Raw genomic sequence first — 23025 nt, 5'->3', positions numbered from 1 at the left:
AATTTATCGTCCAGCAAAATTTGTTATCGTGACAGGCCTAAGTATGACCTGAATAAGTGTATGAATGTATTTTTTTATATATATGCACCAGGAGTAGCACTTTTAATTTCATTGTGACAATGTTTTTACAATGACAATAAATAAATGTAGAAAATGATTTCTCCCGAGTGAAACGCACACATCTGCGAGCTCGTAAAACAGCCACGATCGCACCGTGTACGCCTGCCTCTAGTGAAAGTGTGTGTAGCTAGACTAGTGTTTTTGTAGGTAGTTTTTAAAGACTATTTAGCAGACGTGGGCCAGTATTGGTTATTTCTCAGATTTTGTTAAGCTTTTGGTTTACCTCAAAATAATTGTGTAAATACATAACAGGCTGCTGATCTGAGCCGGATCATGCTTTCCTAACAAAAACATTCTCTGTAACATTAGGTTCATGTTTGTCTCCAGATAAACTGTTTAAATTAATATAGAGATTTTTATTTATTATACATTTCAAATTTTGCTCTGTACTATTTTTTATGTTTTTATTCAACATAATATCTTATTATCCTAATTAAATGTTCTGAAATTAATGTATATGTGACACAAAAAGGCTGTCTATTATTTTGGCCGGTAAAATATGCTTGGCTGGTGGATATTTTCATCTAGCGGTCCCCGTGGCGGGAGATTCCGGACCCTGAGTGGAGAGATGAGGATGATGATGCTGGTGATGAGGATGATGTGTGTGTGTTTCTCCGCTCAGGAACGTATGGTGTGTATGATCCTGGATAAAGACTCAGATGTGGCCGTGGAAGCAGTGAAGCTGTTGCTGCTTGTCCATCAGTGAGTTTCAGCTGAAGACGCTTTGTTCGGTTCTCAAGAGGAAGTGATGTCACTGCTGAATGCGTGTCTATGCTTATAAACATCAGCATTGATTGTACACGTGTGTGTGTGTGTGTTCAGGCAGACAGAAGAGGGCCTGAGTGAGGACGAGTGCGCTGCTGTGTATCCTCTGGTTTTCTCCACACACCGAGGTCTCGCCTGCGCAGCCGGAGGATTCCTGTACCACACGTACGTTCATCATCATCATCATCATTATCGCCTCTCCACACACACACACACACGTCACGGACCGTCATGTGTTGTGATCTTGTGTGCAGGCTGTGCAGTGTGTTAGACGGGCGCTCAGACAAACGCTGTGTTTGTTTTCTCCGTTTGCTGGCTCATTTCTTCATTAAAAGCGAGGTGAACCACTCAATCCCATAATGCACCTGCTTCTCTCTTTCCTCTCACAGATCACATGACCCGTGTGCATGCAGTGACTGTAAAAAGTATTTAGTTTCACTTAAGAATGCAAGAATGTTTTTTGCCATGACTTTCACTGATTGGTATGGATGTTTGTACCTGGAGGAAACTAAAAAAATATATGCTATACGCATTATAATGCGATTAGAACGTTCAGTGCGTCACGTTATCAACAGCTTAATAATTTAAAGTCCCTGTAAAGGTAATAAAAAAATAAATAAATCTAAACCCATTAGAGGAAATGTTAAAAATGTATTGCTAAAACATATTACAAAGACTGTGAACTGTGAAGTACTGAATTGTGGAGTTAGACCGTTAAACAGTTTTTCATTATTGCTGTGTTCCGGATTTTTTGGGCGCTACTTGATGACGCACTGGAGCCCCTGAGCTCCTGGCCCCGCCCCTACTTGATGACGCACTGGAGCCCCTGAGCTCCTGGCCCCGCCCCTACTTGATGACGCACTGGAGCCCCTGAGCTCCTGGCCCCACCCCTACTTGATGACGCACTGGAGCCCCTGAGCTTCTGGCCCCACCCCTACTTGATGACGCACTGGAGCCCCTGAGCTCTTGGCCCCGCCCCTACTTGATGACGCACTGGAGCCCCTGAGCTCCTGGCCCCGCCCCTACTTGATGACGCACTGGAGCTCCTGGCCCCGCCCCTACTTGATGAAGCACTGGAGCCCCTGAGCTCCTGGCCCCGCCCCTACTTGATGACGCACTGAAGCCCTTGAGCTCCTGGCCCCGCCCCTACTTGATGACGCACTGGAGACCCTGAGCTCCTGGCCCCGCCCCTACTTGATGACGCACTGGAGCCCCTGAGCTCCTGGCCCCGCCCCTACTTGATGACGCACTGGAGACCCTGAGCTCCTGGCCCCGCCCCTACTTGATGACGCACTGGAGCCCCTGAGCTCCTGGCCCCGCCCCTACTTGATGACGCACTGGTGCCCCTGAGCTCCTGGCCCCGCCCCTACTTGATGACGCACTGGAGCCCCTGAGCTCCTGGCCCCGCCCCTACTTGATGACGCACTGGAGACCCTGAGCTCCTGGCCCCGCCCCTACTTGATGACGCACTGGAGCCCCTGAGCTCCTGGCCCCGCCCCTACTTGATGACACACTGGAGCTCCTGGCCCCGCCCCTACTTGATGACGCACTGGAGCCCCTGAGCTCCTGGCCCCGCCCCTACTTGATGACGCACTGGAGCCCCTGAGCTCCTGGCCCCTCCCCTACTTGATGACGCACTGGAGCCCCTGAGCTCCTGGCCCCGCCCCTACTTGATGACGCACTGGAGACCCTGAGCTCCTGGCCCCTCCCCTACTTGATGACGCACTGGAGCTCCTGGCCCCGCCCCTACTTGATGACGCACTGGAGACCCTGAGCTCCTGGCCCCGGCCCTACTTGATGACGCACTGGAGCTCCTGGCCCCGCCCCTACTTGATGACGAACTGGAGCTCCTGAGCTCCTGGCCCCGCCCTTACTTGATGACGCACTGGAGCCCCTGAGCTCCTGGCCCCGCCCCTACTTGATGACGCACTGGAGCTCCTGGCCCCGCCCCTACTTGATGATGCACTGGAGCCCCTGAGCTCCTGGCCCCGCCCCTACTTGATGACGCACTGGAGCCCCTGAGCTCCTGGCCCCGCCCCTACTTGATGACGCACTGGAGCCCCTGAGCTCCTGGCCCCGCCCCTAATTGATGACGCACTGGAGCTCCTGGCCCCGCCCCTACTTGATGACGCACTGGAGACCCTGAGCTCCTGGCCCCGCCCCTAATTGATGACGCACTGGAGCTCCTGGCCCCGCCCCTACTTGATGACGCACTGGAGACCCTGAGCTCCTGGCCCCTCCCCTAACAATAGAGCACATTCGCATCAGTTTGCCGCTCAATCGCGAGTTACTGTCAGTACTATTAGTTACTACAGCCTACAGTTTGCTAGCTAGCTATGCCTTCGTCACAGAAATGCGTACGACCTGTATGCGATCACGCACAAAACAGATCGGTGTCCTTATTTAAATTTCCAAAAAACGATCACATCAAGAAGCGGTGGATTCATTTTGTGAAGAGCCCCTTGATGGAGAGCTGAGGATCACCACCAAAACCCGCCTCTGTAGTGATCATTTTACATGGGATAGATTTATAAACTTTCGTCGGAGACAACTGGGATGCTCTGATAATCCGCTGTTACTGGTGAATGTGGCCGAAACCGACTATCTCCCGCCTTCATCCTCCCGTCGCGAGTCAACTGTGCCATCATCGGCAGTGGTGCCCACCAATGAGTGTAGGTTGCCTTGTGTGCTTATGTTATAATTATAGTAGGTAAAGTTAGTCCACAGTAACTCGCTTTCCCGCGAGTGGGCGTGGTTTCAGCGCAGCCAGCGGACACGCCCCCAGCGTTTGAGATTAGAGACTACTGCTCATTTTTTCAAGATTTTGATAGCTTATTTGATGTACTTGCCGGCTTTTTTTATCATTCAAATTTGGCTAAGTGGCTAATAACAAACTTTTCTGTGGTGTGACAAACTCAGAACACATACTTAATTTTGACTTTACAGGGACTTTAAGCGAACAGTGATTCACTAGATGTTCATAGAGGATGTTACCATAATTATAAGAATTCATAAAAACGTATTAGTTTATCATTATCTAAGATTATTATCTTAGTTTCTGCCTTTATAAACCCCAATTTGTACAATAAACACAAATTTCATGTAATTTCGGATTAAATATGATTGTACGTGCGTTTAGTAAATGAGACTCCTAGTGTTCGCGTACTTCACTGTATGTTGATATTTTAACCAGATGAACGGCCCTTGACTGTAGATATGTGTGTATTAAATGTCTTGTGTGTGTCTGTGACACTCAGTATCATGATCACGCTGCGTATCTAGTCGATAGTCTGTGGGATGTTGCGGGGACGGAGCTAAAAGACTGGGATGTGATGACATCACTCTTGCTGCAGGAAGGAGGTGAGTGTGTGTGTGTGTTTGTGTGACTTTAGAGAGCTTTATTCAAACGTGTGAAACGCGCTTTAGCCTACAACTAAACGTAACGCGCCTGTCTAATAACAAGCACAAACTGTGTTAAAAATAATTTGACATGTAAGTACAAATAGGCTGTCTGATTCTGTCCTACAGCGTTTTTCTACTTTACCACAGTAAATAATACAAATATAATAGGCCTAATTTTAAAAGTGAACTTTTAAAAGTTAAAAGTTATAATCCCTGGGTGAGACGTGAGTGAAGATTTGGGAAAAGAAACAAGAGATTCCATGCAGGGATGAGTCACGATTTTTTAATATTCAGTTAGTTTATTTAATTATAGAATATCGAATAGGTTGTGCGATCATTCTCATGTTTTCGGCGCTGATGCGGTGCGTTCATGTAACCGGAGGGTGACGCTGCCAATAACGCACACAACAGCCGTCACAAAGAACCGGCAAAAGTAATGATTATGAATGTCAAATATATCACATTTTAATGGAATAATATTGTTGAATTCGCTGATAATCGGGTGACCAGATCGCAAACCAGAATTCAAAGCCGACAAAGCTTAAATTCATGGGCTCACGCACAACTCTCTCATTCGTCGTGACGTTATAACATTTCGTCTCGTTTCGTTTTGGTCAACGAAAATGCAGAGACATTTTAGCATAGTTTTTATTTTGTGAACCACATTTAGTCTCGCTTTTATTCGTTATTATAACAATATTGCATTATACATTTAATTTTAGTCATCATCACATGACCAGCATTTACGTTGTGTCTCGTCTCGTTTTCGTCACGTGATAAAGGTTCGTTGACGAAGATATTTCGTCATAATTTTAGTTGACGAAAGCAACACTAATTCAAACTCAGGTGTGCGTGCGTGTGCGCGCAGGTGTGGAGGACGAGCTGGAGAGTGCGCTGATCGACATCATGATGTGTGTGTGTGTGCGCAGGTGTGGAGGACGAGCTGGAGAGTGCGCTGATCGACATCATGATGTGTGCAGTGAGACAGGCTGCCGAGGCCACGCCCCCCCCCTCACGCTCTACTAGGAAGGTGAGACACACGTGTGTGTGTGTGTGTGTGTGTGTGTAAGACCTTTAGTACAGCAGCTGGATTATTAACATGTTACAAGACTGTAATGTAGGGCTGCAACTAATGATTATTTTGTTAATCAATTAATTGGCCAATTATTTCTTTGATTAATCAGATTAACCAGCCCAGGGTAAAAAAATTATTTGGGTAAAGTGTGTTATTCCACATCCAGCCCAATGTTGCCATTAAAATAAATGTAAATTGAAGGTGTCTAAACATTAATTGTTATAGATTATGCAGAAACAATGGCTTATAAGTTGCTAAATTAAAGGTGCAGTCTGTAAGAATGACTACGGGCATAAAGTCGGTATAGGTTCTGCAGTCGAATTCAAAATATCAGAGATCGTGGTTTCTCCCGCCTCCCAAGACTCGGCGCTCGCACGGGTCGCCAGTTTGAGCACACGCAACAGGAACGAGCGTAATGCACAATGATTGATTCACTTCCGTCGCAACGATCATTAGTTATTAACTTAGGGGCGCTAACACGACACCGTTCTAACAGAAAACCCTTAATGCGCTCCGGCCGCTCATTTGCACAAAACAGTGCCTGGTGTCTCGAACGCAAACCATGAAATAAGTTCCAAGGTACGAGCCTTGATAAATGTATAATACAGAAAAAAAAATTATTGCTTTCCGCATATTTTATCCACGTGATCCGGAATTATCCCGACAACGTTTTATCTGTACAGAGGTAAAGGCACGGAGGCCTTCACAGGGGAGAGGCTAGTTGGCACTTCAGCGCTGCGCTGTCGTCGTGTCCAGGCGAAGCTCCTTCGTCAGATCTGGATCCGGCGGACTGCGGTGAACCTCGGGATAAACAGAGAGACTAATATTAGCGTAGACGCCATTCTTCTTATGATGTAACGAGTACATCAGGATTTAAGGGAAGTGTTTCCAGTCCCAGCTGACCTAATCTATGCAGCCTAACATTGAGTTATAGAAGTGTTTTTAGTCTAGATTTTAACTGACAGAGTGTGTCTGCTTCCCGGACAATGTTAGGAAGATTGTTCCAAAGATCGCAATAGACGTGAAGGACTATAATGCGTTAAGAGCTCACTCAAGTACTGCGGAGCTAAACCATTTAGTGCTTTGTAAGTAATCAGCAATATTTTAAAGTTTATACGATGTTTAATAGGCAGCCAATGCAGTGTTGACAGAACGGGGCTAATATGGTCATACTTCCTGGTTCTGGTAAGAACTCGAGCTGCTGCGTTTTGGACCAGCTGTAGTTTGTTAGTTTGTTTATTAAGCGTGCAGGGCAACCACCCAGTAGAGCATTACAATAATCTAGCCTTGAGGTCATGAACACATGAACTAATTGTTTTTTATCTAGAATCTTTTTAAAGCAGAGGTTCTATTATTTCTTTTGATATATTGCATAGACTTGTAGTCAAGACCGCCTAAACCAAGACCAAGACACTACCAAGACCAGAGGGTATCGAGACCAAGTCAAGACCGAGACCAAGTCGAGACCGGAGGGGGAAAAAACAGACTAGTGTTGAAGCTAATCAATAACTTGTATGAATTCAAGAACAGCAGCATAGGGTTCAGCCGCAGTTTACATTCAATACATATTAGACGGTATTACTTCAACTACACATGCAGAACAACAGAGACAGACCATGTCGTGTGTGTGACTGTGAGCTCACTGTAAATGTTTTTGCAGACTGGGTGAGATCAACTGTGTGTAGCAATTGCATGACGGCTGTTACTGCACTATTAGAGGATTGAGACTCCCTTAACTTTTGTGTACTGTTGACTGGTACTGCCATGACTGGTACTGGTTCATCTGACAAAACATCAAACACCATCTTGCTCCTCCAACAACTGTCTAAAGAATGAGAAATATGTAACCAATTGAAAGTATACTTAATGTGTAGATGAAATCGTAACATAAAATTAAAGATACACAATTATAAACTTGGATTAGGCCTAATGTTTAGTCAACACAACGGAGATATGCAGATGATATTTAAGACCATTTATTTAGTCTAACACCATCTTAAATACAATACTGTAATCAAACAACACACACACACTCTCACACACACATACACTCACACACACACTCACACTCACACAATCACACGTTGGCGGTGCGCTCAAAGTCATCTGTCAGTTGTGCAGTTACCCAAAATCTCCTGAATGAATTTAAAACCCCTCATGTCACTGATATGTGGTTTTTAAATCAAGCGATCAAAGTGCTCGTTGCGCTGCGATCAGTGGCACGGATACAGTGTTTTCTCGTGTGGCTCGCACACGCCGCACTGTCTTCACTCGGACGCGCGCTTCAATCCGTTGCGGATACTCTCTATTCGTTCTGGTGAAATCACAAAACATAATGCACACAAACGTGTCGCTGCTTGATATACAACCACTGATGAACATAATCGGTTTTGATGAGAGAAAAAAACTATACGAGAAAAAAAAAAACTATACGAGTGCGGATTAGAACCCAGAACCTCTGACACGGTTGGCGAAAGTTCTACCACTAGACCATTAAGATACACATTATTCAAACAGGCGAAACGGCTGTGTCACAAAAAATACATGCATGTGATTGGTTGCATTTGAAGTGCGCAAAATAATAATAATGTTGCATTATCGAACGCTGTGTCGCCGTGGATATTGTAGTATTGTATTGCTAAATCCCCCGAACACTATGTCGGTCTGAGTCAGCGCGACCTAGACAAGATCGAGAGGACCGAGACCAATGACCGTCAAGACCGAGACCAAAGACCGTCAAGACCGAGACCAATGACCGCCAAGACCGAGACCAATGACCGTCAAGACCGAGACCAAAGGCCGTCAAGACCGAGACCAATGACCGTCAAGACCGAGACCAAAGACCGTCAAGACCGAGACCAATGACCTTCAAGACCGAGACCAATGACCGTCTAGACCGAGACCAATGACCGTCAAGACCGAGACCAATGACCGTCAAGACCGAGACCAAAGACCGTCAAGACCGAGACCAAAGACCGTCAAGACCGAGACCAAAGACCGTCAAGACCGAGACCAATGACCGTCAAGACCGAGACCAATGACCGTCAAGACCGAGACCAATGACCGTCAAGACCGAGACCAAAGACCGTCAAGACCGAGACCAATGACCGTCAAGACCGAGACCAATGACCGTCAAGACCGAGACCAAAGACCGTCAAGACCGAGACCAAAGACCGTCAAGACCGAGACCAAAGACCGTCAAGACCGAGACCAAAGACCGTCAAGACCGAGACCAAAGACCGTCAAGACCGAGACCAAAGACCGTCAAGACCGAGACCAAAGACCGTCAAGACCGAGACCAATGACCGCCAAGACCGAGACCAATGACCGTCAAGACCGAGACCAAAGGCCGTCAAGACCGAGACCAATGACCGTCAAGACCGAGACCAAAGACCGTCAAGACCGAGACCAAAGACCGTCAAGACCGAGACCTAAGACCGTCAAGACCAAAGACCGTCAAGACCGAGACCAAAGACCGTCAAGACCGAGACCAAAGACCGTCAAGACCGAGACCAAAGACCGTCAAGACCGAGACCAAAGACCGTCAAGACCGAGACCAAAGACCGTCAAGACCGAGACCAAAGACCGTCAAGACCGAGACCAATGACCGTCAAGACCGAGACCAATGACCGTCAAGACCGAGACCAAAGACCGTCAAGACCGAGACCAAAGACCGTCAAGACCGAGACCAAAGACCGTCAAGACCGAGACCAATGACCGTCAAGACCGAGACCAATGACCGTCAAGACCGAGGCCAATGACCGTCAAGACCGAGACCAAAGACCGTCAAGACCGAGACCTAAGACCGTCAAGACCAAAGACCGTCAAGACCGAGACCAAAGACCGTCAAGACCGAGACCAAAGACCGTCAAGACCGAGACCAATGACCGTCAAGACCGAGACCAAAGACCGTCAAGACGAAGCCAAAGACCGTCAAGACCGAGACCAAAGACCGTCAAGACCGAGACCAATGACCGTCAAGACCGAGACCAATGACCGTCAAGACCGAGACCAATGACCGTCAAGACCGAGACCAAAGACCGTCAAGACCGAGACCAAAGACCGTCAAGACCGAGACCAATGACCGTCAAGACCGAGACCAATGACCGTCAAGACCGAGACCAATGACCGTCAAGACCGAGACCAATGACCGTCAAGACCGAGACCAATGACCGTCAAGGCTGTGACAAGACCGAGACCAATGACCGTCAAGACCGAGACCAATGACCGTCAAGACCGAGACCAATGACCGTCAAGACCGAGACCAATGACCGTCAAGACCGAGACCAATGACCGTCAAGACCGAGACCAATGACCGTCAAGACCGAGACCAATGACCGTCAAGGCTGTGACAAGACCGAGACCACGTAAAAGTCATACATCACTAATATTACATGTTCAGAAACTTATACAACAAAATATTCTGTAGGCCATGAAATTTTGTAACAATGACCAAAAACGCTGGCAGTGGCTGGCAACTTTTTTTTCAAACACGTTTGTGGGGAAAGAGTTAAAAACTCCCATGAACTGTCATTTCTTCATCCTGTAAATCTAAGAAGCTCCTTGCTTTTGATAAATCCTCTTACATGTTGTTGTCCCTGTACAGTCCGTTTAATATCATTACCAATTATCATTAAAGCAGACGCTTCTCCTGCAGCCACTCACTCGTTCAGATGCGCTCTCTCCATAAAACAGCGTTATGTTTTCCGTTCACAGACGCCATTAATCTATAACTTAGTCTATTATCAAATTAGTTAAATTAATAGTCAAATTAGTTGATTGTTTTCATTACCAATTATTTGATGTGCAATCAGTATGATTTCTATTTCAACTCGTTCAACTAAATCACTGGTTTCAGATGAGTTTGAGATCACTTTGCTCAGTTATCATCTTGGCAAACGTGTGTGTGTGTGTGTGTGTGTGTGTGTGTGTGTGTGTGTGTGTGTGTGTGTGTGTGTGTAGACTGTGACTGCGCGGGAGAAGCGTCTGCAGGTCCAGGAACGAAGGCGCATCACTAATCACTTCATCCCTGTGTTTCCTCAGTTACTGGCGAAGGTGAGTCTCGAGCGCCATTGATCTCACATGATCATCATCACAGATGGAGATAAATCACTGTTTCTGCCTGCTTTAAGATTTAGATCATCTAGCACAGATTTAACAGGCTAGCGATAGATTACAGTACTCAGTAATGAACCAGTAAAACACGACTGGTTTGTGTTTGGATGGATTGAAGGCCCTGACACACACACACACACAGACTGATTGGCTATTCAGTTTAGTGAACATGTCAGTGCACAAGAGTAAAAGTGAGCGTGAAGACGCACAGACAAAAAGCTGATATAACTTTACATCATCTCACCTGATCAGTCCAACATGTGGATGTTCATAATAACATGATCCGCCGGAGTAAAGTGATTTATATCTGCAGTCCCAGTTTCCTCTCGATTCCTGCTGATAAAGATAATAAAGATATTTCCCCTCACAGAACATGTGCTAGTCGCCTGTGTTCAAGATGACACGAGACAACAGTCACCGCTAGATCTTTACCTGTGTGTGTCGTGGCCTTCAGGCTGAGACGTGATGCAGTCATTAAACTCAGTGTTTCCTCAGTTCTCTGCAGACGTGGGTAAGGTGAGCCGGTTGCTCTCAGCGCCGCTGTTCTTCCAGCTGGAGGTTTACGGCACATCCGGACGACTGGAGAAAGTAGGAGTTTCTGATCACTGACAGTATATATCAGGGATGTGATTTTTCCGGATTAATCCGGAATTCCGGATTTTCCGACCAGAAAATGTGACCTACGTGAATCATGCAGATCTGTTAAAAAAAACAAAAAATAAACAGACTGTGCTCCATACGGCGTAGCGCGTGCATGACAGAGGGAGAGAGAGCAAGAGAGACCGCGCGCGTGTGCCTCATGAAGTAGCCTACATGTAAGACAAACTGTTTCTACATTATCCCGCTTATATGGCTACCTCACATTATCCGATTATTAACCGTTAACTGATAAAATGGTAACACTTTTCAATAAGGTTCATTCAGCGCTGCCGCTCCCACCACGCGCATAACGCACTGTGCGTAGGGTGCCGAGTGCTGAGGGGGCACCAACAAATAGTCTAATGAAAAATCAATAATTATATTTTAATAATTATACTAAATATATATAGCTCACTGATGGCCGCAAATAGTTTCTCCCAGAATCTAGAGCGAGCGAGTGAGCGCGCCCGCGAGACAGAGCAGAGACACACGCGCTACGCCCGCTTCAAACCGCGTAGTGCGTGCATGACAGAGGGAAAGAGAGAGCAAGAGACCGCGCGCGTGTGCCTCGTGAAGGACATGTAAGACAAACTCTAGCCTACATTATCCCGCTTATTACATGGCTACATACTAAATAAATCAATAATTTGACTCAAAATATTGATTTTAAAAGGAGTTTATTTATTTAAAAACGATTTATATTGCTTCCGCTAAAGAAAATAGTCCGTCTCACTTCTCGTACTCAAGTAGAAGTAGATACTTGTGTTAAAAAATACTCTGGTAAAAGTAGAAGTAGCCTACTGATTTAACTTCTTTACTCAAGTTAAAGTACCAAAGTACAGGCTTGGAAATTTACTTAAAGTATAAAAGTAAAAGTAGCCATGCGAATGATTTAACCATTTTTTTTATGCAAAGCTAACGTTAGGACCACACAAATGCTTGAGTCCAAGCTGAGAAACCTAAGTGGATATGGAAGAAAGGTTCTTTATAAGCCATTGCCTACATTTTAAATGGATGTCTGCAAAATAGGCCTAAAACATCACATAGCCTAACGTTATATGATTATTGTGACAGAGACTGGGATTCCAGGTTAATGAGATTCTGACTGAGTAGCAAGATATGAATTCAAGTATCAGTATATTTTCCTGCTTTTTTGTCCTTAGCCAATCACATGCCTGATATATATATATATATATATATATATATATATATATATATATATATATATATGTTCATAAATGTAAATGCCTTGTTCACGCATGTACGGCCACTGCGACGGTTGCATCTGAATCTGTTGATAAATTCCCTTTATGAACTGATGTTGGAATTTGAAAGTTTTAGCATTAGGTTTGAACTATACACATGTATAATGGTCATTTTATATGCAACTGGTCACTATTTTGTCAGATTTTTATTTATTTATTTAAAATTTATTTAACAGGGACCATACAAGCAAACATAGTTACAATACAAAGCCTGCAACTGATGCGCAGCATATAAAGTTTATAGCAAGTGCTAATTTACAACTCCTGTCCCTGGTTGGGCATTTCTAAGAACATTATAAAACAAGGACATACATTAAAAACAAGAAATAATACAAAATTATACATGTATATGTATGAACACATATACACATATACACACACACACACACACACACACACATAAACATACATACATACATACATACACAATTATAACAACAACTAAAAATGCATACAGTTTTGGTTTGACTTTAGCCACAGCTTAATCCTGGACGTGAACTTTTTGAAGTCAGATATGGCCTTAATATCAGATGGTAATACATTCCATAGCCTACAGCTCTTAACAGAAAAGGCAGTCTGTGCAAAACTTGTCCTACAATACGGTATTATACAGTTATGATTTGTACTACTTCTAGTAACTCTTTGGCTGTTCTGTTTTTTAATAAATTTACTAAGAGGCTCAGGTGCTAAATTATTAATACACTTGAAGATTAATTTAAGGAAACATAAATTACTAAAGCTTTCAAAGCTTAATATTTTATATTTCTCCAGTATGTAACAGTGATGATAACGGATTGGCTTTTTGTCCATAATTTTTATTGCTTGATTGTAAAGTGAACCAATGTGTTTTGTTGCAGACGGAGCTGCTTGCCCCCAAACTGTCATGCAGTATGAAATGTGTGAAAACACCATAGCATGCATGTACAGTAGGGCTGCCTGGTTTGGTATATAATCTCTGATTAATTTAAAACAGTTAAGATTTCTTCGTATTGTTTTCGAGATTTTCTTAATGTGTTTAGTAAAATTTAGTTGCGGATCTATGACCAATCCAAGATATGTGAATTCTGTTACAAATTGAATTTTTTCATTTTGCAAGTTAATTTTAAATCTTTTAGTTAAATCAAGTTTCTTAATGGAAAAACACATGGAAACTGTCTTTGTATAATTTAGCACCAACTGATTTTGATTGAGCCACTGTCCGACATCAGCCATACATGCAGAGAGAACATCAGCAGCCAACTCTGGTGACTTAGCGGGTGCATAAAGAACTGCATCATCTGCATCAGATGCCATTTTTGATCCTCTATTGGCTTTTGTGCAGTTCTTGCGACATTTAATAGCTAAAAAAACTACAAATATTGTCATAAATATATATATGAGATGCATTCAAATATATAATATTCTGTCATTCGTGTGTGTGTGTGTGTGTGTGTGTGTGTGTCAGTGTCTAGATCTGCTGCTGTCTCAGGTGTGTGACATCATGCTGAAGCACCACGAGGAGTGTGTGCTGGAGGCGTGTGTGCGAGTGTTGTGTGCGCTCTGCAGTGACTGTTACTCGTTCTGTGGCCGTGTGGAGAGAGCCGTCAGTCAGATGCTGGATTCCACCGTGGAGAAGTTCAGCTCGAACCTCACAGAGATCCTGCAGGTACTGAACCTCACAAAGATCCTGCAGGTACTAAACCTCAGTGGTCCTGCAGGTACTGAACCTCACTGGTCCTGCAGGTACTGAACCTCACTGGTCCTGCAGGTACTGAGCCTCACTGGTCCTGCAGGTACTGAACCTCACTGATCCTGCAGGTACTGAACCTCACTGGTCCTGCAGGTACTGAACCTCACTGGTCCTGCAGGTACTGAACCTCACAGAGATCCTGCAGGTACTGAACCTCACTGGTCCTGCAGGTACTGAACCTCACAGAGATCCTGCAGGTACTGAACCTCACTGGTCCTGCAGGTACTGAACCTCACTGGTCCTGCAGGTACTGAATCTCACTGGTCCTGCAGGTACTGAACCTCACAGAGATCCTGCAGGTACTGAACCTCACTGATCCTGCAGGTACTAAACCTCAGTGGTCCTGCAGGTACTGAACCTCACTGGTCCTGCAGGTACTGAACCTCACTGGTCCTGCAGGTACTGAACCTCACTGGTCCTGCAGGTACTGAACCTCACTGATCCTGCAGGTACTGAACCTCACTGGTCCTGCAGGTACTGAACCTCACTGGTCCTGCAGGTACTGAACCTCACTGGTCCTGCAGGTACTGAACCTCACTGGTCCTGCAGGTACTGAACCTCACTGGTCCTGCAGGTACTGAACCTCACTGATCCTGCAGGTACTGAACCTTACTGGTCCTGCAGGTACTGAACCTCACTGATCCTGCAGGTACTGAATCTCACTGGTCCTGCAAGGTACTGAATCTCACTGGTCCTGCAGGTACTGAACCTCACTGATCCTGCAGGAACTGAACCTCACTCGTCCTGCAGGTACTGAACCTCACTGGTCCTGCAGGTACTGAACCTCACTGATCCTGCAGGTACTGAAACTCACTGGTCCTGCAGGTACTGAACCTCACAGAGATCCTGCAGGTACTGAACCTCACAGAGATCCTGCAGGTACTGAACCTCACAGAGATCCTGCAGGTACTGAACCTCACTGGTCCTGCAGGTACTGAACCTCACTGATCCTGCAGATACTGAACCTCACTGGTCCTGCAGGTACTGAACCTCACTGGTCCTGCAGGTACTGAACCTCACTGATCCTGCAGGTACTGAACCTCACTGGTCCTGCAGGTACTGAACCTCACTGGTCCTGCAGGTACTGAACCTCACTGGTCCTGCAGGTACTGAACCTCACTGATCCTGCAGGTACTGAACCTCACTGGTCCTGCAGGTACTGAACCTCACTGATCCTGCAGGTACTGAACCTCACTGGTCCTGCAGGTACTGAACCCTTACTGGTCCTGCAGGTACTGAACCTCACTGGTCCTGCAGGTACTGAACCTCACTGGTCCTGCAGGTACTGAACCTCACTGATCCTGCAGGTACTGAACCTCACTGGTCCTGCAGGTACTGAACCTCACTGGTCCTGCAGGTACTGAACCTCACTGGTCCTGCAGGTACTGAACCTTACTGGTCCTGCAGGTACTGAACCTCACTGATCCTGCAGGTACTGAATCTCACTGGTCCTGCAAGGTACTGAATCTCACTGGTCCTGCAGGTACTGAACCTCACTGGTCCTGCAGGTACTGAACCTCACTGGTCCTGCAGGTACTGAACCTCACAGAGATCCTGCAGGTACTGAACCTCACTGATCCTGCAGGTACTAAACCTCAGTGGTCCTGCAGGTACTGAACCTCACTGGTCCTGCAGGTACTGAATCTCACTGGTCCTGCAAGGTACTGAACCTCACTCGTCCTGCAGGTACTGAATCTCACTGGTCCTGCAGGTACTGAACCTCACTGGTCCTGCAGGTACAGAACCTCACTGGTCCTGCAGGTACAGAACCTCACTGGTCCTGCAGGTACTGAACCTCACTGATCCTGCAGGTACTGAACCTCACTGGTCCTGCAGGTACTGAACCTCACTGGTCCTGCAGGTACTGAACCTCACTGATCCTGCAGGTACTGAACCTCACTGGTCCTGCAGGTACTGAACCTCACTGGTCCTGCAGGTACTGAACCTCACTGATCCTGCAGATACTGAAACTCACTGGTCCTGCAGGTACTGAACCCTTACTGGTCCTGCAGGTACTGAACCTCACTGGTCCTGCAGGTACTGAACCTCACTGGTCCTGCAGGTACTGAACCTCACTGGTCCTGCAGGTACTGAACCTCACAGAGATCCTGCAGGTACTGAACCTCACTGATCCAGCAGGAACTGAACCTCACTGGTCCTGCAGGTACTGAACCTCACAGAGAATCCTACAGGTACTGAACCTCACTGATACTGCAGGTACTGAACCTCACTGGTCCTGCAGGTACTGAACCTCACAGAGATCCTGCAGGTACTGAACCTCACAGAGATCCTGTAGGTACTGAACCTCACTGATCCTGCAGGTACTGAACCTCACAGAGATCCTGCAGGTACTGAACCTCACAGAGATCCTGCAGGTACTGAACCTCACTGATCCTGCAGGTACTGAACCTCACTGATCCTGCAGGTACTGAACCTCACAGAGATCCTGCAGGTACTGAACCTCACTGGTCCTGCAGGTACTGAACCTCACTGATCCTGCAGGTACTGAACCTCACAGAGATCCTGCAGGTACTGAACCTCACTGATCCTGCAGGTACTGAACCTCACAGAGATCCTGCAGGTACTGAACCTCACTGATCCTGCAGGTACTGAACCTCACTGATCCTGCAGGTACTGAACCTCACAGAGATCCTGCAGGTACTGAACCTCACTGATCCTGCAGGTACTGAACCTCACAGAGATCCTGCAGGTACTGAACCTCAGTGGTCCTGCAGGTACTGAACCTCACTGGTCCTGCAGGTACTGAACCTCACTGATCCTGTAGGTACTGAACCTCACTGGTCCTGCAGGTACTGAACCTCACAGAGATCCTGCAGGTACTGAACCTCACTGGTCCTGCAGGTACTGAACCTCACAGAGATCCTGCAGGTACTGAACCTCACTGGTCCTGCAGGTACTGAACCTCACAGAGATCCTGCAGGTACTGAACCTTACTGGTCCTGCAGGTACTGAACCTCACTGATCCTGTAGGTACTGAACCTCACTGATCCTGCAGGTACTGAACCTCACTGATCCTGTAGGTACTGAACCTCACTGATCCTGTAGGTACTGAACCTCACTGGAGGGAATTAAACCAAATCATTCTGATCACACAATTTGAATCCGGCATTTCAGAAACACCAAACCAACAGTTGAGATGCTACAATGCCATTAGTCGGCTAAAACTCAGGCCTGTCCTCTCTCGATCTCCACTGTCGTCGCTCCTCCTCTTATGCCTCCGCTCCTCCGTGAGAGATACGAGACCGGTGCGCCGCGCAGGTGTCGTTCATCAGTAATCACGCCACCGGTCTCGCGCCGCTCTCTCACGTCCCGCGACCTCGTCTTGCTCGCCACATTGTGTTTCAATCCAGCGTTTTTTTTATGCAATATTTCAACATTTGCTTAAAAATACACGGATATAAACAGCATCAGTTCTTAAGTGTGTTTGTTTCTCTCAGGGATCGGCTGATGAAGATGATTTCTACAGAGCAGCTTCCTCTCTGAATGTTCTTGCCATCTTCAGCAGGTGTGTGTGTCTGTGTGTGAGAGTATTTGTGTGTGTGTGTCTGTGTGTGATTTATGTTAGTATAGTGTTGAAGCATCTTAACTGTGTGTGTATTAGTGCCAGAGATATGACAGGAAGGAACCTATTTGAGTTCTGCTTTCAACTGCTGAAGATGGGAGTGGAGACGAGAGAAATCAACGAAAAGGTCCCAGACACACACACACACATTAGCACACACTTTCACAATCAGACACACATGCACAAACTGTCTCATTCTAACACTGTCAGTTGTGTGTGTAGCTGATGGTTCCAGCTCTGAAGTGCGCAGCCTTCCATCTGTTCTGGAAAGGAGTGACGATCACGCAACACACTGCAGAAACACACAAGGTGCGTCTCTCTGTCCGTCATGTTCATTCCTCCTGTGTGTGTGTGTGTGTGTGTGTGTGTGTGTGTGTGTTGATCCTGCTGATTGTGTGTGTGTGTTTGTGTGTGTGTGTGTGTGTCTCAGGTGGAGCTGAAGCGTGTATTGAAGTCTCTCCACTGCTTCTGTGTGGTGTGTGTGAGCTGTCTGTCCGTGGCTCAGAGTCGCGTCAGGAACCAGGTAGGGCTCTCGGGGTGTGTGTGTGTCACTCTCTCTGTGTTTCACTCTCTCTGTTTCACTCTCTCTGTGTGTCACTCTATCTGTGTTTCACTCTCTGTGTTTCACTCTCTCTGTGTTTCACTCCATCTGTGTTTCACTCTCTCTGTGTGTCACTCTATCTGTGTTTCACTCTCTCTGTGTTTCACTCTATCTGTGTGTCACTCTCTCTGTGTGTCACTCTATCTGTGTTTCACACTCTCTGTGTTTCACTCTCTCTGTGTGTCACTCTCTCTGTGTTTCACTCTCTCTGTGTTTCACTCTCTCTCTGTTTCACTCTCTGTGTTTCACTCTCTGTGTTTCACTCTCTGTGTTTCACTCTCTGTGTTTCACTCTCTCTGTGTTTCACTCTCTGTGTTTCACTCTATCTGTGTTTCACTCTATCTGTGTTTCACTCTCTGTGTTTCACTCTCTGTGTTTCACTCTCTGTGTGTTTCACTCTCTGTGTTTCACTCTCTGTGTTTCACTCTCTGTGTTTCACTCTCTGTGTTTCACTCTCTGTGTTTCACTCTATCTGTGTTTCACTCTCTGTGTTTCACTCTATCTGTGTTTCACTCTCTCTGTGTTTCTCTCTCTGTGTTTCACTCTCTCTGTGTGTCACTCTCTCTGTGTTTCACTCTCTCTGTGTTTCACTCTCTCTCTGTTTCACTCTCTGTGTTTCACTCTCTGTGTTTCACTCTCTGTGTTTCACTCTCTGTGTTTCACTCTCTGTGTTTCACTCTCTCTGTGTTTCACTCTCTGTGTTTCACTCTATCTGTGTTTCACTCTATCTGTGTTTCACTCTCTGTGTTTCACTCTCTGTGTTTCACTCTCTGTGTGTTTCACTCTCTGTGTTTCACTCTCTGTGTTTCACTCTCTGTGTTTCACTCTCTCTGTGTTTCACTCTATCTGTGTTTCACTCTCTGTGTTTCACTCTCTCTGTGTGTCACTCTATCTGTTTCACTCTCTCTGTGTGTCACTCTATCTGTGTTTCACTCTATCTGTGTTTCACTCTCTGTGTTTCACTCTCTCTGTGTTTCACTCTCTCTGTGTTTCACTCTCTGTGTTTCACTCTCTGTGTGTCACTCTATCTGTTTCACTCTCTCTGTGTGTCACTCTATCTGTGTTTCACTCTCTGTGTTTCACTCTCTGTGTTTCACTCTCTCTGTGTTTCACTCTCTCTGTGTTTCACTCTCTGTGTTTCACTCTCTCTGTGTGTCACTCTATCTGTTTCACTCTCTCTGTGTGTCACTCTATCTGTGTTTCACTCTCTCTGTGTTTCACTCTCTCTCTGTTTCACTCTCTGTGTTTCACTCTCTGTGTTTCACTCTCTGTGTTTCACTCTCTGTGTTTCACTCTCTGTGTTTCACTCTCTCTGTGTTTCACTCTCTGTGTTTCACTCTCTCTGTGTTTCACTCTCTCTGTTTCACTCTCTCTCTCTGTGTGTGTGTTTGTGTTTCTGCAGGCGTTTGTGTGTCTGTGTGACGTGCTGCTCGTGTTCGGAAGTGTGTGTGAAGGAGAGGGTTCGCCGCTGCAGCGCTTCAGTCCTGACGAGTCTCTTAAAGCAGAAATGGCTTCTTTCATCATCGATTACGTCTTCAGTGACGCCGACGAAGAGCTCAACGGTACATGAGAGTCTTCAACAGACCAAACCTAAACACACTAGACACTTAATTAAGCGCTTATCAAAAGAATGATCTTTTAGCCATTTTTCCCCAAGTGTAACACTAATGAAAAACACACTCGTACACACACACACGCAAACTTGTACACACAGACAAACATACACGCACAGACAAAGATTGACACGCATACACACTCGTACACATACTTATAGACACGCGTTCAAACATACACACACACTCTCACACAGACTCACAGACAAATTTACGTACACACAGAGAAACACGAGATACTTACATACACACTTGTGCGCACACACTTCTCCTGAAGCTGTCGTGTTTGATGAAAATATTCGTATTGAAGTATTTACACTAGGGATGGGCATTCGATTAAATTTTCTTAGTCGATCGTCGGGAGAATTAACGATCGACTATCGATTAATCGTTAATATTTTTATATTAGCCTAACATGTATTATTTATTTACCTTTTTATAAATAAAAAATTAAATGAAAATACAGCCTGTTTTTCCTCGATGAGATCTTTATCACAAGAAGATCAACTTGTGGCAGTTAAACTGGACGTTCAGTTAGGCCAAACTTGAAGATAGGCATATGCGCTGCGGTGCTCTAAAGCAGCGGAACCTGCAGCTGCGAGCCGGCGTTCTTAAACGGAGACCCTCGTTTGTTCCAAAATAATAAATAAGAAAAAAAAAAGAATCTTAAAACTTCTTAAAGAATCTTAAAAATCCTATCGTTAAATAGGGCGATATAAAACCGAAATCGCGATAGACCTACTCAGATCCACGAACCTGTGTCGCGGTGTGGGAAGGAATCACGACACACCCCTTCCAACTCCCAATATCCTTCCCGTCCAGATCTACCACATCTTTAAATTAATATTTGAAGTCAACATTATAAAAAACGTAGACCTACACAAACCACAAAACTAGTTGAGGATAAATTATTTATAATTGGGCAATTCCAGCGTTATGGATGTGATATTTGGAGTCAAAACTTGAAATATAAATTCTCAGAAAATGCATTTAATATATTGAAACATCTGTTTATATATCATACTCCTTAATAAAGGAGTCCAGCCTAGGGTGGCTCTCCACAGAACATAACATATTCATTTTATTTTATTTTTCGTGTTCGCATGTATGAGGAAAAAACAATGGACGTGACAGTTCCCTGAAAGACTGCTTTAAAACTTTCACAGACCTCAAACAGAAAGCACAAAGCCTTTCTTTAAAGTGAATTTCGTTTTGTATTAATTGTATCTTAATTTTAATCAATGTTTCATCAACAAATTATTACCTGGATTTAATAAATAAGTAAACATAGCATTCAATAGATAATCACGACACGGAGGCGCCGGCGCCTGAAGTGCAGCTCGTCTCATAAATGAACCGAAACTCAGCATACCCTCACAGACCTGAGAAATATATCTATTATCTACAGAACGCTTGAAATCTCTACTTTTAAACAGAACCATTCAAAACTAAAGAAAACCTATGTAATCCGAATGAAATGTGCATTTCTCTCCGGCGCGTTCACTACTGTGGAGATCGCGAGTCAGCATCTACATGCTCCGTGTCATGTGACTATACCTTTCCATGTGACGCGAGTCTGTTAGCGAACTCACATACAACCTCTGCACCAGTCTACTGATTTTTGTTGAGAAAGATAAGCATGTTGACCTGATCTGGGGTCAGACGCGACCGCAACCTGTGACCGTCAGTCCAGCCGCCGAAAACACCTCTTATATACTGTCTATGGAAAACACCCGCTCTGAGGGGACTGACGTTGCCGCGATGCACAGTTACCTCTGCACTAACTTGGCCAGCCCGGGCCATGACCTCATCATGACTCTTCTTTATAAACCAAAACGGAAACTCGCAGGTAACTTAGTATGGCGCAAAATGTTTAATTGCTGTCACACAGTGAAATTCACTACGCATCGCAACCTGCATTATGGCCTAGTTTAATCGATAACAAATTAACGTGATTGACGAAATTCTTAATGATCAGTAATCGATCGTCGATTAATCATGCCCATCCCTAATTTACACACACGTTGTTGATTCACACTCTGCGTAATGTGGTGAGCGGTGGGTGTAATGATGATTGTGTGATGAGCGGTGTGTGTAATAATGATTGTGTGCAGGTGAGGATGAGGATGAAGAGATAAAGATGGCTGCTTTGCTGCAGAGGAGGATACAGTTGGCTGGATACTGTAAACTAATCATATTCGGCGTCCTGGAGCTCAGAGCCGCCACAGACATACTCAAATACTACAATAAGGTGTGTGTGTGTGTGTGTGTTCATCAACACATTCAGACAATAGTATTATTATTTAGATCAGTGTCTCCAAGCATCTAACCTTACATAAGCTTCTGTTCTTGTTTATTTGGTCAGCTTGTGTTCTTCATTGCTTCTGCTTGTATTATTGTTATTTGTAAATGGCTTCGGGTAAAAGCACCAATATTTAATAAATGTATTGTTTGTTTTTTCTGTAGTTCTACAGGGATTTCGGTGACATCATCAAAGAGACTCTCAGCAAAACCAAGATGATCAGCTCTGTGGAAAGTGCCAGAACGGTGTGCTTGTGTCTGCAGCAGGTGTGTGTGTTAATATTTGTGTGAGTGAGTGATTTATGTGTGAGAGGGACAGGGAGTGTGAGCGTGAGAGGGAGAGGGAGTGAGTGAGGGAGTGAGCGTGAGTGAGGAAGTGTGAGCGTGAGTGAGCGTGAGGGAGTGAGCGTGAGTGAGGGAGTGTGAGCGTGAGGGAGTGAGCGTGAGTGAGGGAGTGTGAGCGTGAGAGGGAGTGAGCGTGAGTGAGGGAGTGAGCGTGAGAGGGAGTGAGCGTGAGTGAGGGAGTGTGAGCATGAGAGGGAGTGAGCGTGAGTGAGGGAGTGAGCGTGAGAGGGAGTGAGCATGAGTGAGGGAGTGAGCGTGAGGGAGTGTGAGCGTGAGTAAGGGAGTGAGCGTGAGAGGGAGTGAGAGTGAGTGAGCGTGAGTGAGGGAGTGTGAGCGTGAGTGAGGGAGTGTGAGCGTGAGTGAGAGTGAGTAAGGGAGTGTGAGCGTGAGTGAGGGAGTGAGAGTGAGGGAGTGTGAGAGGGAGTGAGCGTGAGTGAGGGAGTGTGAGCGTGAGTGAGAGTGAGTAAGGGAG

At 45.6% G+C, this 23025-nt stretch overlaps 1 protein-coding gene across 1 annotated transcript in view; it reads left to right on the top strand.

Moving 5' to 3' along the window:
* Positions 1–23025, top strand: part of stag3 (STAG3 cohesin complex component) — a 55265-nt gene that overhangs the window by 25963 nt on the left and 6277 nt on the right. Inside the window, exons 11-25 of the mRNA XM_079630604.1 lie at positions 743–822; positions 943–1050; positions 1140–1224; positions 4143–4245; positions 5217–5317; positions 10325–10417; positions 10973–11065; positions 13826–14026; positions 17569–17636; positions 17733–17820; positions 17916–18002; positions 18124–18216; positions 19697–19856; positions 22022–22158; positions 22374–22475. Coding sequence (XP_079486730.1) covers positions 743–822; positions 943–1050; positions 1140–1224; positions 4143–4245; positions 5217–5317; positions 10325–10417; positions 10973–11065; positions 13826–14026; positions 17569–17636; positions 17733–17820; positions 17916–18002; positions 18124–18216; positions 19697–19856; positions 22022–22158; positions 22374–22475 — 1599 coding nt within the window. The remainder of the gene's footprint in view (positions 1–742; positions 823–942; positions 1051–1139; positions 1225–4142; positions 4246–5216; positions 5318–10324; positions 10418–10972; positions 11066–13825; positions 14027–17568; positions 17637–17732; positions 17821–17915; positions 18003–18123; positions 18217–19696; positions 19857–22021; positions 22159–22373; positions 22476–23025) is intronic.

The sequence above is a fragment of the Phoxinus phoxinus genome (genome assembly GCF_949152265.1).
Source record: "Phoxinus phoxinus genome assembly, chromosome: 12".
NCBI lineage: Eukaryota > Metazoa > Chordata > Actinopteri > Cypriniformes > Leuciscidae > Phoxinus > Phoxinus phoxinus.
The sequence above is the reverse complement of the archived record's forward strand: the minus strand, read 5'-3'. Positions and strand labels throughout refer to the sequence as shown.